Source organism: Macrosteles quadrilineatus, unplaced genomic scaffold (assembly GCF_028750875.1).
Source record: "Macrosteles quadrilineatus isolate MER2022 unplaced genomic scaffold, UCM_ALF_1.0 Scaffold_12__1_contigs__length_5162894, whole genome shotgun sequence".
Lineage (NCBI taxonomy): Eukaryota > Metazoa > Arthropoda > Insecta > Hemiptera > Cicadellidae > Macrosteles > Macrosteles quadrilineatus.
Window position 1 is genome coordinate 3,818,820 of NW_026542605.1, and position 17,192 is coordinate 3,836,011.

At 33.5% G+C, this 17,192-nt stretch overlaps 1 protein-coding gene across 10 annotated transcripts in view; it reads right to left on the reverse strand.

Moving 5' to 3' along the window:
• Positions 1-556: 556 nt before the first annotated feature.
• Positions 557-17,192, reverse strand: part of LOC129004874 (F-actin-monooxygenase Mical-like) — a 138,527-nt gene continuing 121,891 nt past the window's right edge. For 7 of the 10 annotated variants that reach the window (XM_054433562.1, XM_054433565.1, XM_054433568.1 and 4 more), the window contains 10 exons: positions 16,978-17,149; positions 13,428-16,396; positions 12,018-12,215; positions 11,118-11,150; positions 10,310-10,442; positions 8,910-9,030; positions 7,040-7,152; positions 6,150-6,320; positions 5,605-5,719; positions 557-1,985 (listed from right to left, as the gene is read on the reverse strand). In XM_054433562.1, the coding sequence (XP_054289537.1) occupies positions 1,895-1,985; positions 5,605-5,719; positions 6,150-6,320; positions 7,040-7,152; positions 8,910-9,030; positions 10,310-10,442; positions 11,118-11,150; positions 12,018-12,215; positions 13,428-16,396; positions 16,978-17,149 (4,116 nt within the window). In that variant the 3' untranslated portion in view covers positions 557-1,894. Of the gene's footprint in view, positions 1,986-5,604; positions 5,720-6,149; positions 6,321-7,039; positions 7,153-8,909; positions 9,031-10,309; positions 10,443-11,117; positions 11,151-12,017; positions 12,216-13,427; positions 16,397-16,977; positions 17,150-17,192 lie in introns of those variants that run through there. The other 3 variants (XM_054433564.1, XM_054433566.1, XM_054433569.1) reach the window with 3 other exon arrangements.

A 17,192-nucleotide genomic window follows, 5' to 3' on the forward strand; every position in this document is an offset into this window, starting at 1 on the left:
AGTGCCCTAAAAGTGCCTCTAAAACGCCGAAAGTGGGGTCATATTCTGGTATTATATCTACTCAGTATAGATGTAGTAATTGTATTGACTCATTTCATGCCAATATTTCATAACTTTTCTTGAATTTTTACACTCAGACATAGTGAAGTTTTATTGGTCACTTAGGGAATTCAAGAATAAATCTTACATTACAAAAAAATATTTATGTGGTAAGGAAAATAAAGGTAGCACCTTAATAGTTTGGCCACATTTTAATTCACCTCATCAAATATGTTTATAGGCCATATTCTTGCATAGCTAAGAAAAAAGTAGTTACAATTAAACAAGAACATTTGATCTTTTAATTTAACATCCAACCAAGTTATTTTATATCTTTTATGCAATTTAAGAATAAAAGATTTAAGTCAAAGTTTTATTTTATATCTCATAGACAACGGCTTGCACACTACTTTCTAGTACACGACAAAAAGAAATAAAGTGTTTGTTAAAGCTGAAGCATTAGGTGAAGTCAAATCTCAAAGTTTGCAGGAAATATTTAGGAAATAAAATATTCACAAAACAGTATAAAAGCATATATTTTTCAATAAGTATAGACAAAAATGTACAATACACAACCTGTACTGTGTATTCATCATAATACAATGGAAACCAGGAAATATTAAATATATACTTTATATATAATATAGAGCTCAAGTATTTGGTTATAGTAGTGAGGAGCAGGCGTGCATTTCGAGGTTTTTATCACAGTCTGGCATTAGTGCTTACACGACTCCTTGAACTACCGAAAACAACTTTATTAAAAATATACTACCTATATGTACACTTTACAAAAATTAGGCTGAATTCATGGTTCATGTTAATGAACACAAAGTAAAATATAAAAGAGGTTTGCCTTGATTCATATAAATAATTTTAATGATTAGTTAAGCTATTCAATTCCCAAAATAAATTATGACGGATTAATAAAAAAAGATTTACGAAGGCATTGCTTAAATTTCTTTCTTGAATCCATGAAAACCTGGTGGTTACAGGAAATTCAACGATTAATCAATACTAATACTTCAATTCTTTCCTCAGTACGTGAATTGCCTAGGAGTTAATTTTAAAAGGGCTGGAACTATGTTCTAAAATACTAATATTAACATTAACCTAATATCTTTAAAAATTGTTCATGTTAAACAATCAAAATATATAAATCTAAATACCATTGGTAATTACTTAAAAATTACTTAGGACAAATAAGTTGTGTATAATTTTTAAAAAGCACCAAAACAACAATATAAACCTTGCGTCAAAACATGTCTCACTCAATGAAACTAGTTTGCACAAAGGCACTTAATTTGAATTAAAATTTGTTAATACAGTATTCCAATGTTATCAATAGCTGGGGAAAATATAAAATCATTGATAATAGTTTTAAGCTTTTAGTAAACATGACATTACACAAATAAATAATCACAATCATTACATTTTCTACTTCAAACAATCCCAGATAAATTATTTCACAACATTCTACCAGCATTTTAATAATATTTGCAGTTAATAATTATATTATTACGCTACATTACTAGCACATTTTATGCACTCAGAACAAATTCATCATATTTTTACAGCAGTAGCAATCAAGACATAAAAAATCGTTATCGTAAAATTAACATGAATGATCGTGTTTGAGCTTTATCCATCACAATAAAACAACACAACAAAGAGACAACAGTGTGTTATTTGTTCTTTGTTTTAGTTATAAAAATAAATTGAGCATATCAAATAGAAAGTGCCAATAAACATAATATTATGTCCGGATTAAGCTACCATTAACAACCTCAGTAAACGAATAAAACATTTTTTGGATGGCTGTGGTTTAAAGGCTATTGAAGTAAGTAAAATATTAAAACTAGATTGCAGACTCTTTTCTTCTCAGCGATGTGAGACGGAGACCTTTGGATAACATTTCCGCCTCCAAATCCTTATCTTCCTCCTTATACCTGCAAAAACCAATTGTGTAAGCCTTTAACAATACTGCTTAAGCTTTACTGTTCAAAATTAGATTTCCCATATTCACAAAACCAGTTGTGAATTATTTTATAATTCCTGAATGGTAGCCTATTCTTGTAGCGAAAAATATCAATTCTAGTATTTGTCATAAAAATCAATTACTATTACATTAATTCAGTTGCAATGTTTTCCATTTTTAATATTTTGTATATCATTCAATTGGTTGGTTTTTTATTATGTTTTTTATATAAATTGTATTTTAACTTTGGTTTTTATTGTAAGACTCCTATTGGGTCAAGGAACTAAAGCTAGCTAGTTTGGGTGGTTAAGGATTAAATAATTGGATGTTTAAGTAGGGTTGGAAGATAATCATCAGTCATGTGGGTCTAGAGAATTTCAAACTAGTATATTGGACAAATAGTCAAAGAGTGCCCTGCCCGTGTTGAGAGTTGGTTTGCATAACCAGATATCCAGCGTCCCATCCAAATCAAATTTAAGACAATTCCATCAGGTTTTCCAGGTTCAAAAGTGACTAGTAAAACCCTACAACCAGAAATAACGGAAATTCAAGAAGAACTAATTTATAAAACAAAAGTAAGAAAATTAAGATGTCTGAAAAATACCAATCAAATCAAACAAAACTAGCAAACGTGCATTGTTATTTTTTGCAATTGGATACCAGTAGCCCACAAGTTTTGCATTGAACAATGTTATTGTTATCAATTTTCACATTATCAAACATAAAACATTTTGGATTTGATCTTGGATTTTAGTTTTAGTTAATCATGGTAACCAAAGACACAAATAAAATCCAGTAATTTAAAATTTGGAATCTGAATCCTAAAAATCGAGTCATAAATCAAGGACACAATTTCATATGTGATCAAATACAACCGAGAACCTGCTATGAAATTTGGTTTTATTCTTGAATTTCATAAGGTTCTTACACTTAGAATAGGTTCTAAATAACTATTAACACTTGTGTACATCTCAAGCAATCGCGGCAAATTCTGTTATGATTTCTTAGGATCACGACCACATTTGTGATAATCACTTGCAATTGCGATTGCAGCAATGTCGTGATCATTACTTACGTTTGTGGTAACGCCAGCATAGCATTAACGTCGTGAGCCTCTTAAATGATTAAGGCAATGTACTTGAAAATATCTCGCAATAGGGGCAAAACACATGATGATTTCCCGCAGTCACGGTAATGTTTTTGACTATTTCTTACAATCACGGTAACATTCGTTATCACTTCTCGCGATCCCGGCAAACATCCATAGTCCCAGCAATCATGTCTTTGATTAATTCCCACAATTGCAATAACTTCCAAGTCTCGTTATCGAGGTTTTACTATATTTCTGAAATGAAAGGTTAAGCAGCAATACCTTATGCCTAAACTAAATTTAACAATTGAAATAATGACGATAGACATGAACAGATTACACAATGAACACAAGCCTACTATTCAACAAAATTAGTATAAAGAGCAATAAGTATTCATAACCTAACTATAAAAAAGCTAGACAAGTTAATAGCTTACCTAAGCTATCTATGTGCGGCATGCGACTGACTACTAGTGCTGAATGATAGGAATGGAAGGGGGAACATGCTAAACCCAAGCATAACTACAGCTGAATACAAAACGCCAAGCTTTAGTAAAAGTGAGTTTTGTGCACATGTGAGAAATCTAGCAAGCTTGCCATTCAACCTTCTGTTATTTATTGTTAACAAGTTAAATGTTAGCCATTACAAAAATATGTGAAATATAACACAGTTAAGATATTAGGGTATGCCTTTTTCTGATCTTCATTGTCCAGAGATCTAATAGCCTTAAAGCATTTTTATTACTAGATGGAAACCCCAACAGCTAAAGGTGGGCTCTTAACCTCTGGGTTATGATATATAATCACATAGCAAATCTCCTTTGGGAATTAGCAGGATTTTAACCCGTCCTAAACTATAACTATAAGAATTGCTGTGCTTCTATAACACAATAGATGAGGAGATTTACTTTGTTAGTCAGTTCTCCACAAATGTTCTAATAGTTCTAAATGTCTTATTAGCTAAAGTATGAAACAACGTTGTGTTTAATTGTTTATCAGAAAATATTTTACCTTTTTGTAAATATTGTTTAGTTGATAATTTAAATTTCAAAAATGTAGATAAAATTTCTTTGGCTATTCTTTTTCTACAATTAATTGGTTGTAATATAACTGTCACATTATAATAGAGAGCATATGGCCATACAGGTCAGTTGTCAACTTATGGTATTGAATTTTAAATTTGTAAGAATGACTTTTTCTAACAAATTTATCAAGTATCGATTTTGAGAGCTATTTTGAACTGAGAGTTTTTCAAGCTCATTCTAAACTTCAAAGAAGTGTTTGGCAAAATAATCTAATCCCACAAAATTTCTCTTAAGTTACACAACATAATACAAGCTTTACGAGCTTTATTTATTAGTTTTTACATCTACACACAAACATCTATTATGCATCATCATTACACTACTACATTAACAACCATTAGTGATTGGAGTGAGTGTTAGTGTTATGGTAATATTGTTTACAATTGTTAATACTCGTACAACAAGAGTATATATAGGTTCATTATGCATTCAACTACACAATCCAGATCTATAAGACATTAATCACATACATAAAACAAATAACAATATATATATATATTTAAATACCCCGATCAACATTTGCTTTATTAAAAAATCTTTTTTTGGCTATCAGGTTAGTAGTGAAAACTGACATAAAGCAATACTAATTATAGAAGACACTCAAAACCACCTTGCTTCATAACGCCCAACCAAGTATAAGAATAAATTACAATAATAAATAAATAAATAGTTAATCAACAACAAAATAACATTAAGTAGTAAAACCCAGAATGCATGATTTTCATTTGTACAATATTACAACGTAAATCAAATAAAACAATGGATTTACAATAAAGATAGTCTTGTGTCAAACACTCGATTACTTTAAATTAAATATTTAACAATTGTTTGTCAAGAAATATTGCTTGCATCTTAACTGACACCACGTTCATGATAAAATAAGACCATATCCTAATAAGGCACTGTTTATCACCATTACAAACAATAAACAAATGTCTGGTTCTTTTGGTAACCGTAAAAAACAAAGTTTGGTAAAAATGATATGTAATATAATACTTTGTAAATAGTTTACACGTTATATGAATAAAACTATCTGTATATATTCTTCAAAATTTTACTAGTACCAAAAGATGTTTATTAAATGTTTTAAAAATCCTCCAACAATTCTTAGAGTAGCATAATCTTCGCGATTATGCAACTCGGTTTATGTTGTAGGATGTATAATAGCTATACATCATCACCCCAAACAAAACCGACACAAAACCTCAACCTGCAAAGAATTCATAATTTGAAAATTTTACCCTTCTTGTCCAACAAATACCAAGCAACAGTTCATGCATTACCCAGATAGATAAGAAACGACATAATTGGCACAAGACCACATGGCCACCGTAACCAGTAGAACCACCAGTGGGTGTGGAAGGGGGGAGGGGAGAGAAGAAGGTATTGGAGGAGAGGGCCTCACAAGCCCGCACCTTTGCCGATCTTCTTCCAGCTGAGTTATGAGCGAATCCCTCCTCTCTACGATTTCTAGCATCTCTCGTAGAATGCGACCTTCTGACGCTACCTCTTCATTTGTTTTTGTTTTGTCTGAAAAATATTGGAATCATTTATTCATTATGAAGGCATGAAATTATACATGATGTCAGACAATGACACATACTTTTATCTACACAGCCTAAACCCCTAAGGTTTCATCAAGGTTCTTATTATAATTTGAGGATTTATCTCATGTAAACTTATGTTCACATTTACAGAAATGTATGGAATGTCATATAGAATGATCAAACTTTCCCACAGCATTTCTGCGTTAAGTTTTGTTTAAATTGTTAAATTTTCAAACTAAAATCTTTAAAACTTTTGATTAAAAGGCCTATACCTTTAGTCAATGTCCTTGGAGCTGGTTTTAGAAAACTATAATTTTTCAGTTTTTTTTTTAATGTACTACCTCAAAATAAAAAAAAAATTGTTTAGTTAAGTGATGTGTAGATATTAGGCAAATTTACAACGTATATCTCACCATCCTTGGCCAAGCTCAGTCGCAGCTCCTGTTGTAGCCGAGCGTGTCTGTCCTCCAATTCCATCTCCTGTCTCCGCACCAGAAGCTCCTTCTCATACCTCCGCAGCTCACTGCGTTCCCTCATCAGTTCAAACCACTCCCGCAGCAGCCCCGAGTTCTCACCTCCGCTACCTACAACCAGACAAGGGCTATACTGTCTGTACAACTTAAGACCTACTATATTAGTCTGTGAATAAGGTAAGCAGAAATTCAAGTGGAAAGGGGATGAGTTGACTGTTTGAATGAAACTCCAACAAATCAACTGAAAATTAGCTTAGTTTGCAGGTTTTCTGCCTCAATATTCTTTTGTATAATTTATTTGTTATTTTATGAATGAGAACACATTATACCCAAATAAATTGATACCAACCAAAGTTAAAATTGTTAAGACTACTTAACATTAATTATTTATATATATGTTGAGGAGGTCACAATTGAAACAGGTTGGAACACTAATTTCATAATAACTAAACCGACCAGCTTGACGCTACCAGCCTGATTCAAAATCACTGGCGACAAGGTGACCTAGTATCAAAATGACCTGCTTTCCCCCACGATTCAATCATGTCATTATTCGGAGCAGGTTGACATTGGGTCACCATGACACCAGGTCACCTTGTCATCGGAACACCTTCACACCTGAGCAATTAGTTGCATTCATTAGTGTTGACCTTGCAAACTCATTAATATTAATAATAAGAATAATCTTTATAAGTATACATTAGATCATCGACAAAGTTAAAATCATGATCATAAATCAATCAATCGTCAAACAAAAAAAAAAAACAAAAAAAAACACTTTCAATATAATGAAAAAACAACATTCTATGACTTATTGTGTATCTACTCACTGCTGTTGTCTGCCCTGATGGCCTTCTCCAGCTCCACTCCCCGAGTCTCTAGTTCCCTCTGTTTGACCTCCAGCTCCTCCAGCTGGCGCTGAATCTCCTGCGCCATCCGTAACCTGCCAGACACACAGATATTGTCATACCAAAACACAACACCTATGATACGAGGAATAAATAACTCATTAGTAGTGAGTGGCAACTAAGAAATTTCTGTATTTTAATTAATTTTCATCACAATAGCTAAAAGTTTCATTTGTCCATCAAAATAAAACATGTTTATCGTTTTTGCATTGAAATTGTCATACATTAATGTAAACAAATTTTTATCGTATGGAGTTTTGTGGAAGGATATTTCCAGTAAGATATGGGTTATCCTTGCCTAAGAGAACTACCTTTTTAACCTGATAGGTGGGCTCAGAATCATCAGGCAATGTCACTATCACATAGCAAAAAAGTCATTGGTAATTGGTGGGATTTGAACCCTGGTACTCAGGAAAAAAAGCTCCATTCTCCAATCACTTGACTAACCAGCCCCAAAATCATTATTTGAGGATTTAAAAACAAATCTTTGATTCAAATTATTTTTATCAACTCTTGTAATTTAGTTTTTTTTCTACTCATAAAAAGGAACAAAAATGTTCCGGTACCAACTTAAAATTGTTTGGCTGACTTTTTTTTATTGCTGTATTAGATAAAAGCTACTTATTGTAGATTGAAGTATTGTTCTTAGTTTTAAAGAGAAATTAGCTGCTTCCAGCTATACAAATTCAAAATTAAAGACAAAAGCCCATAGAGATACTAAAATAATATAATTTCTTAAAATTAGACTATAAAACACTGACACAGCATATGCACATCAGCAGAAAAGCCCTATTTATCCCAAAATGCCAAATTAAAATCTTTTACACTGAGGAAGGGTGACAACATTTTTAAAAGACCCTAAGAATCTTTCTATAACATTTTGGAACTAAACCAGTACTTCATACTTCTTTGTTGCTCCTTATAACTTATCCCCTCTTTCTTCTACTCTCATTTTCATTTTACTTTGTAAATAATATACATTAATGAAGACACAAAGAAGTGTTGTACATAAAATGTACCTTCAATTTAGGTTAGTATATCTGGGATAGCATTTCATTTTCTTTTATAATGTATACATAAAAATCAATAAAAGCTAAATTATACTCTTAATTTTAATTTAGAATCTAAATTTTGGTTGGACATTCAAAATATTCTTCACATAATATGATCACTTTGTAAAGTTGAGATGACAAAACACCCTGTATACAACATGTCTTATTTGCTTCAACAAAATATGAATTTCACTTATAATAAAAAAAACAGCTGAATTTCCCAACAAGCGTTAACACTGAAGCACTGGAGAGTTTATTCATCAGAATAAAGTTCAGTATTAGTGAAAGAAAAGACCAAACAAGAAACCCAAAGTTGAAACAATCTCTAAATCTTTGAACATTTCAACAAAAATAGAACATCAATTCCAACATCACAAATAACAAATGGGTTCCGTAATACTGTTATCTTTAACTGTGGATAAAACTAGACATTCCATTTCCATGTAAAAGTTGTAGCCATTTATAGAGAAAATTGAAACGCATTCAACATTACGGATTCATGTTGAATATGCCAATTTGGAACCAAACCAAACTAACCTGTCAACTTGTTGTGACCTAAAGCATCTTTTATGTCATATAAACTACCTCAGTACCCAAAAATAACGGAAAAAATAAAACTTTAGACCATATCACACACAGTGAATGGCTCATTTAACTATGTTCTATTTTGAAAGAAAATTGGCTACAGCCCGTAAAGATGGGATGCCTACTTCAGTATCCAAAAGACTATAAGATCATACCTCTTAAGGTGAGCTTGCCTCTCCAGTTTGCGTGACACTTTGTTGCGTTTGCGCATAGAGTTGTTGTCGACTGTTGCGCTGGCGTGCGACTCGCCTTCCTCTGGCTCGGACAGGCTGTCTTCTGGCAACAAACCTAACCTATACATGCGTCTCTAGCACCCGCATACTGTTAGATACACTCTAGCCTGACAGGTTATGACGACACATTGAACACAAACGCTAACTAATGAGAAATGTACAGCGAGATCATGATGGTACATTTGCTCTGAGATATGTAGTTTGTTGAAATTGCTGAATTTCCCTTTGAACTAAATATTTCGACCATATGTTCAGAAATTAAATCACATTTGCCACTCTATTTGCTTACTCTTGTGTTGCAAAAACTCATTTTAGCTTTATATGTTGGCAAAACCCTGTCTGAATAAAACACTTAAAGGTTATGTTTATTCCATTGAAACATAACAAATGTGTGAGCAAGTATGTCACAACTCCTACCCTTTTTTCAGCCATGAGCCCCAACAGACTTACTTTTTGTTATCAGTATTAGTTGAAAAAAAAAATCAATTTCTGTCACTATATAAACTTAAAAGCATAAAATTTGTACTTAAAAGACATAAAAAATTCTCACTAACTCACAGAAATTCTTTATACTTTACTTAGGATTGAATACCAACTTAATAAATAAAAGTATGGTATGTTTATATTCAGGCAAATTGTGCTAGATAAGCTAAAAGTTCAAACATGCCGAGGTAAAAGTAGGAAGCACAGTTAAGCATAAAAAAATTTGCGCTCATTTGTGAATACTTTTCTAAATAAAGCTGTAAATGTGAAAAACTGTCAGAACATACTGAATGCCAAATGGCATAATTTTGAAGGCTTGATTGACACGATCATTTGGCCTTTTTTTGTAAATATTTGTAACTACAGGGGTTCTCAAGGTAGAGGACCAAGAGTTAGTGAAAAGATTTATTCTTAGTGACACTAATCAAGGTGAAGAATAAAATTTTTTTTAGCATAAATTGCCGAAATTGGTGCCTGGGAATTCCATTTGTGTGGATGTAGATCCCCTAACATTTATGTATCTTTTAGTTAACATTGCTTTTTTTATTAGGTGTGTAAAACAATAAAACAATCGAATCCTATGCTCACTATTATATTCACCTCGTAAAATATAAGATTTAGTGTTAGAAACTTCTTGAACAGTTTAAAATAGATTTCATCTATTCATAAATAAAGATGTTATTTCATCTTAAATACCTGCTAATGATGAAATATGTGAACTAGAGTTAAAACTAGGGACATGATGAAATTAAAAAAAAAAACATATTTGCATGCAATCTCTCTATGAAAAGTATGCCCAGACAAGATGCTAACCAAACTGTTCCCCAGAATGTTCTTACCTGATTGTTGGCGCGAGGAGGGATAGTTTATAGGTGGAGGAGGAATGGGTGGAGCTGCTGACTCGTCGATCAACTTCCTTCTTGCTTCTGATTCGCTCAGGCTCTTGCTGAGCGCTATTGGTACGTTTTGTTCCTGAAATTTAAATCTTCATCAATTTCACTATTTAGTTTGGGCTGCAAACACAAAAAAAATAAGAATGAAAAATGGAAAAGATGAATGAAGGGTTGGTGAATTTATTTGATTTATTAACACGAATATTCATTAAAGTGATTCTTTGATACTAAGTTATTTTAGTTAATAAAAAGCTAAAAATTTAGCTTTCATTACTTGTTCTATAGATTCCAAATATTTGCATTACTATTCTTCAAAGATAAGAATCAAACATTCCATTTATAATTGTTTGTTGTATAAATGGAGTGTGTAATATTTAAATATAAAAACCAACACCAAACTCCATAAACATATTTTCTTTAACTGTATTAACAAGTTACAATTAAGTAAAATATTTCAAAAGAAGTAGTAACAGAGAGAAAATTAATGTGTAGATAGAAGTAACAGCTAGGTATTGACTATTAAAAAAATTAAAAAAACACATATAAGTTACACAGTGGTTTTTTATTTTTATTTCAAGAAACAAAAGACAGAGTGTAATAATAGAAGAAAACGTTAAGCCAATGTGAATGATAACAGAATGAAATGAAAATGAAGACAAAAACCAAAATATATAGAATAAATAAATCAACAGTGTGCCAAAGCAAAAACAAAGAGTAAATAAGATTTTGTTAAAAAAACACATATAATCCTTACATAATAATCCTCTGTGTCTGAATTGTTGGCCGACTGGAACATAAAAAACAATACAGAATGAAATTGTGAATGTTATATTTGATTTGGAATATAATAGGAAGTTCCAGTAACAGGATACTATGGAAAAAACGGGTTGAAGAGGAAGAATAATTATTTTTATTTTTATTCAAAGTGATTATAGTGTAAACTCAAGCCCCACTCTTTGGCGGTGCCGATTTTAAACATTTATCAAAGCTTGCCTGTTCTTCTTTAAAGCTAATTTGATGTACTTTTAAATTCTTTAATAAATAACTAATCAATGCATGCTCTTGAAAATATTTTGACAGTTAAAATGCATATTTACTTTGATATTCCTTGAGATTGTTATTAGGTTCCATTATTGGTTTAAAAAATGTTGTGTTAACATTGTTCCTTACAAATAAGTAAACCGAACTAAAAACAGCGATATGAACTTCAACCTACTTACAGTGCGAGTATTGCTTTAGGCATATACTTTAAAAATCGTATTAGTAGTGATGTACATTCGTTGTACATAGAGGTGAGCACAGATGTTGCTGCGCTAGCATGGTCATAATTTTATTTTTAATGTATATAAAAATGTATGGGGAATAAGGCTTATTTATCAAAATATCAGCATCGACATTGTAACGTAATTCTTTGTTACCGGTACATGTCCTAGGATTGGTTGGTAACGAGAATTGCTGTCAGGTACTAACAATCAATTGGTGTTCTTTTAGACATAATGGTAGCAAAGTTCTTCAGATGAACATAATTCATTCATTCAAAATCCCTTTTTCCAATCTGCCTTTTGACTCAGACAAAAATAGGCTAAATAAAGTACGGAAGTAGTGGCACAGTTCCAATTGGTGAGTAAACAATGGACATTCTCAAGACTCATACCTTTGATTTGTCTTTGTTTCTGCTCAGTTTGAACTTTCCAAACTTGGAGTGACTAGATGAGGATGCAGGAGCAGACTTGGGCGGTGACAACGACGTCGGGGACTTCTTGTGGAAGATAGACGACACAACCTGTATGATGCTCTTCCTCCCGTCCCGACTTTTGGACTTCTTCCCTTGACTATCCAGCCTTAACTCGTCCTGACCAATCACAATTATAAAATACAGATTTACCAAAAGTCCAACTATGAAAAAAAATTTTAAAACATGCTGTGTGTACATACTCTCTTAACTGACCCTGACTCCAAGCCTAGGTCGGATAACCTAAACGGTCAGTTGAAACGTTTAACTATGTAACAATTAACAAATGTAAAATACTTGATTAATCTGTGATTTGCTGATTTAGATTGTCCAGTTGTAAGTAATATATCTACAACTGCATACATACGACTCTATGTATTACTGCAGTGAGGATGGTAATGGGAATATGTAGATAGATTCCTAGAATAGGTCAGTTAAACATACCAGTTTTAACATTCTTGACAGATAAATTGACAAATATTTTTGCTAGGCAGAGGGAGTTAAAGGGTTGGTTAAGAGACAATCTCCGGTATTTTGGTTAAGAGACAATCTCCGGTATTTAAGTCACTACACATTATTAAAAGTCTCAAAGGTTTTAGTCAGAGAAAGTTAAGTTTATTCTAAACAAGAAATCACCCCTAAATGCTGGATCTATGCAATACTGAACGGTTTGCTCCATAAAAATTTAAATAATCATTCCAATTATGTTAGAACATTATGTAAAGTGTGTTTTTTATCTATTATAAGGAATAAAATTGTTTTGTTCACTAAATTATTTATGGTCTGGTGGATATTTGACGGGTAAAAGGTCAACTGAAAAAAAGGGACCTATGTTTATCTTAATAATACCTGTTTTTATTAATTAAATACTTAATCATTCATTTGTACCTCAAATCTGAGACATCACATGTAACAATAAGATCTTATTACTGCCAAACAGTAAATTTAGTGGCTCAAAACTAATTTATTTGTTTTATTTTTTAAAATTAATATTTAAAAATAAATTATGTTAACTATAAAAAAAAACAAAAAAACATTATATATGACCATCATCAAATCCTCACAGATAACATACTATCTGTAGATAATTTTGTAAATATTTTAGGAAGATGCATTGCTTGTATATTTAATTTTGTATTGACAATATTGACAGTTTTTGTACAAACTAAAACTTTCAAATATAAAAGTATATGATGCAGAACAAAAAAACTTTATTAGCCAATTTTATTTATTTATCACTCAAACAATTGTGTGATATGTGAGTGTGTTTCATACTTGTATTGAATTGAATGAATTTATAAGTAGAAATAATTAACCTATCTGGAAACCTACCTTGCTTAGAGGAGGAGGGGAAGATTCTAGAGGTCTCGGACTAACTTGAGGAGATGTTTTAGAAGGCACCAAGTCTTCTTTCTTCTCTGAATTTATTTCAGGAATTCGAGAGTTGATGACAGTGAGGGACTCATTTGACCGAGACAAAGAGATCTGAATACAATTGTCTATTGAAGCGGGTTCAATATGGCTAGAAGCAGGAGATGATTCGCTTCTTTCAAATTTCCTTAAAGAAACTTTCTCTTTTAACTTCTTGATCCTCTCTTCTGGACTCAATCCCAATTCTTCGTCAGAGAGCATTTTGGCTCTCGCTCTTGCAGATGCCCGCACTTGCTCTCTATCTAAAGCCTTTAGCCTTGGAGGAGGAATGGGAGTCTTAAAATTGTGTTCACACTCAAATAAAGCTTTTCTAATGTCAGGAAGAGAGTATGCTTCTGGGTTGGTCAAAGGGGTAACAGGCAGGGCTTTATTTTTATTGGCACTATTTTGCAACCGGAAAGAAAAGTTCATTGAAAGCGGTCTACTTTTAGCTGCTTGTTCTTTGAAAGAGGTCATTGGTGTAAAAAACTTTTCAGTTGAAATATTGTTTGGTGTTTCAAATGCATTAGGGGTGAGCTGAGAGGGGATTTCATTGTGATTTTCTTCTTTTAGTACCTTGTTGTCTGTTTCGTTTGGTATTGAGGTTGCTGAACTTAATTTTGAACTAGTATTATCAACTTCATGAGTCGATTCTATTTTATCACTTGGTATACTGATAATTGAGTTTTGAGATCCCAATCGAGGACTGGGCGTACTTCTTGAGTTCCTCTTGAGCTTCCGATCTTGGGCAGACTTTCCTTGAACCATCAGCTTTTCTAAAACCATTTCATGTATTAAATCTTTTTGTTTTGATCTTTCTTTGGAAATCTCTTCTAGCTTTTGTGAGGTAGTTTGAGGCTTTGCTTTTTCCACGACTATAATTTCTTTATCCTCTTTTAGAGTTTTTTCTGGTGATAAAAGGGAAAGTGATGTCTTACTGGCACTGTGTTTCCTTGATTTTCTTATGTCAATTGAATCTCTGACATTGCTGAAAGGTGATATTCTACCTTGCAGAACTTGTCTTCTGACATATTCCTCATATGTTTTATTGCTGAGATCAGGTGTTGGGGTGGACTCTATGACAGGGGATTCAATGACTGGATTGACTTCAAAGTCCTTGTGAGCATCAAGAGGGCTCTCCATGATAGTGACAGCCTCACTGTTGCTTGTTGTTGTGTCGCCACCATCTTCTGCATTATCAGGCAGACAGTTTATTGGTGTATCAGCAGTCGGAGTGATGAGATCTTCATCATCCGTTGTGGGATTTACAAACTGAACGTAGCCACTATTCTTCAAATACTCATCAGTGCTACTTTCTTCTTCGCCACCTGTATCCATGAACTCAATATTGTCTGTATTCACTAAAAGATTAGAAGTTTGAGGCACTTTGTCCACTCTACCACACACGTGTCCGAATTCATCGTCAAAATCTTCAGTCCTTGCTATTTTGGCTGCAGCCCCTCTAGAGTTACGTTTATTTCTCGGCTTCTGATGCCTTCTGTAAGTAATATATTGAGGGTTTATGTTGAACTCCAAGTCTTCTAGATTTTCTGACACCCCGACATCCTCATCTCTCGCCCAGTCTGACAGTTCAGTTTCAGTTAAGGCAGCCATGAGGGACTCGTTTTGTAAGCTTTTGTCATCATCTCCGACAGAGATTGGGGACGATGGACTACTTTTACCACTTCCTTTACCGTCGGTCGATTTATCTTCAGACACATACAGCTCTGCTGTGGTAGGAACTTGTTTTAAAATCTGCCCTCTCTCAGAGAGCTTTTCACTTGTGCTAGGAACAGATATTATTTTTTGGAAGGTACTACTATCTTTTTCTTTTGTAGGAACAAGATCCACCTGACTTCTGTTGGAGAAGAGAACATTCGGCAGGAAGTCTGTTGGTCTAGTGTGTTGGCAGATGTCTGGAACCACCATATTGAGACTATCGAGGGCTGCAGGTTCCTCAGTGTCAGCTACATCAGGTTTACTCTCCACTACTGGAACAACTGCTTCGTTCTCTTCTCCGTCTTCCATCAGCTCTCCTCTTGAGTTGTGGATTTCTACTTTGGGAGGAATGTTCACCTGCCCCTGACTCTTGTGGTCAGACTCTTCTTCTAGGGAGCTGTCATTGTCTGATGAGAGGGAATCGCTGTCAATATCTTCCTCCTCCTCTTCTTCTTTCTTAGCCTGAGGCAAATCTGGCACAACAATCGAAGTCTCGTGGACAGGACTCCTAGGTCTACTATCTCCTTGGTCAACTGTGCCGTTTGTATCCTTTGATTCTGTCACACATATTTCTCTGGTGGTATTATCAGACTGCTGAGAAGACTCTTTAATTGTTTCTGTTAAGGTTGGAAGATTTTCAATAGGCACCGTTTCCTTATCCTTGAGCTGACATATGTGGCTAAAGTTAGCTACTCCCGGGAGTTCTTTTTCCTTTCTCCCCAATTGTGTTATAGAAGGAGAGACGTGGATTTTATCTGCACCTTGAAGAATAGCCTGCATTGTAGGACTTGGCTCTGGAGCTGGGTTTAAAAGTTTTTGTTGCTCTGAAATGTGGCTGACAAAACTTTTAAACCTTGAGTCTAATGTTGATGCAGAGCCGGACTTCTTAACGTTTCCTGATAAACCAGAGGGACCAAGTAGGTAACGTTTTTTAAGCTCCAAAGATATTTTTGAAGCGATGCCTTCAGTAGAATGAGTCCTGTTCAAGAGATAATCACCCCTGCGAGGATTAATCAAAGGAGTTGGTCCATTATTGTTGTTTATGTTGTTCAAACTTGGTCTGTCTGGTATCAAAGGAGTGAATTCTAGTTCTACATCTTTCTTAGTCTCTGGAAGCTTTCCATTCACAGGTTTGTTGAGCATTTGGACTTTCCTTGGCTCCTCCAGACGACCTGAGAAACAAGAATTTTTATTGGAAATTATCAGATCTAAACAAATTATATCTGTACTTCATAACCATTACCTGGACTAGGTCTTATATTTAACTTACTTAAAGTCCACTTATTTTCCTATCCAAGTTTAAAAAATTAGGAGCATTTTATGGAACTTATCAATGCATCTACAGAAATTGTGTCAACAAATAATAATTTCCAATAGTAAAATATGATTAAGTATTACTGTCTTGAGTAAACTTAAGAATGTAGGCCTACACAAAATTCATAAGACAGCATAGACAAATCAATCTATTCTTAATTTTATTTTGAAGGCAATATTGCTGCTCCTTCAAAAGACCATCTCAAAGATTTGGACAAGAATATGCAAAAAGCACTAAAAAGCATTTTGACACAGCATGGGAGGAACAGACTTTCAAGAATCACTGTGGATGCCACCACACTATTTGTGTCAAAACTAATCACATCACTTTGGTTGAAGCGAGTTACATTTAAATCAAATGCAAAATATTGTGGAAAATTAAAAAGTTTTTAATAGAAAAAAGACATCATCAACAACACAAACGTAAACAATGTATTACCTCGTTTCACTTGAACACTCTCGCTGATGACAATATCCGGGATGTTTTGTTGAGTCGGAGTTGTTCCGTCATGTTCAAACTCAGAGTCTGTTGAGATTTCCGTAGCTGAGTTTTCAACCTCTTCCTCGCTAGACTCACTCTCAGACGAGCTTGTGTATTCGTCTGACGCCACCTAAATCACAAGGTTACAAGTTTGTTATGAATCAGGTAAACAG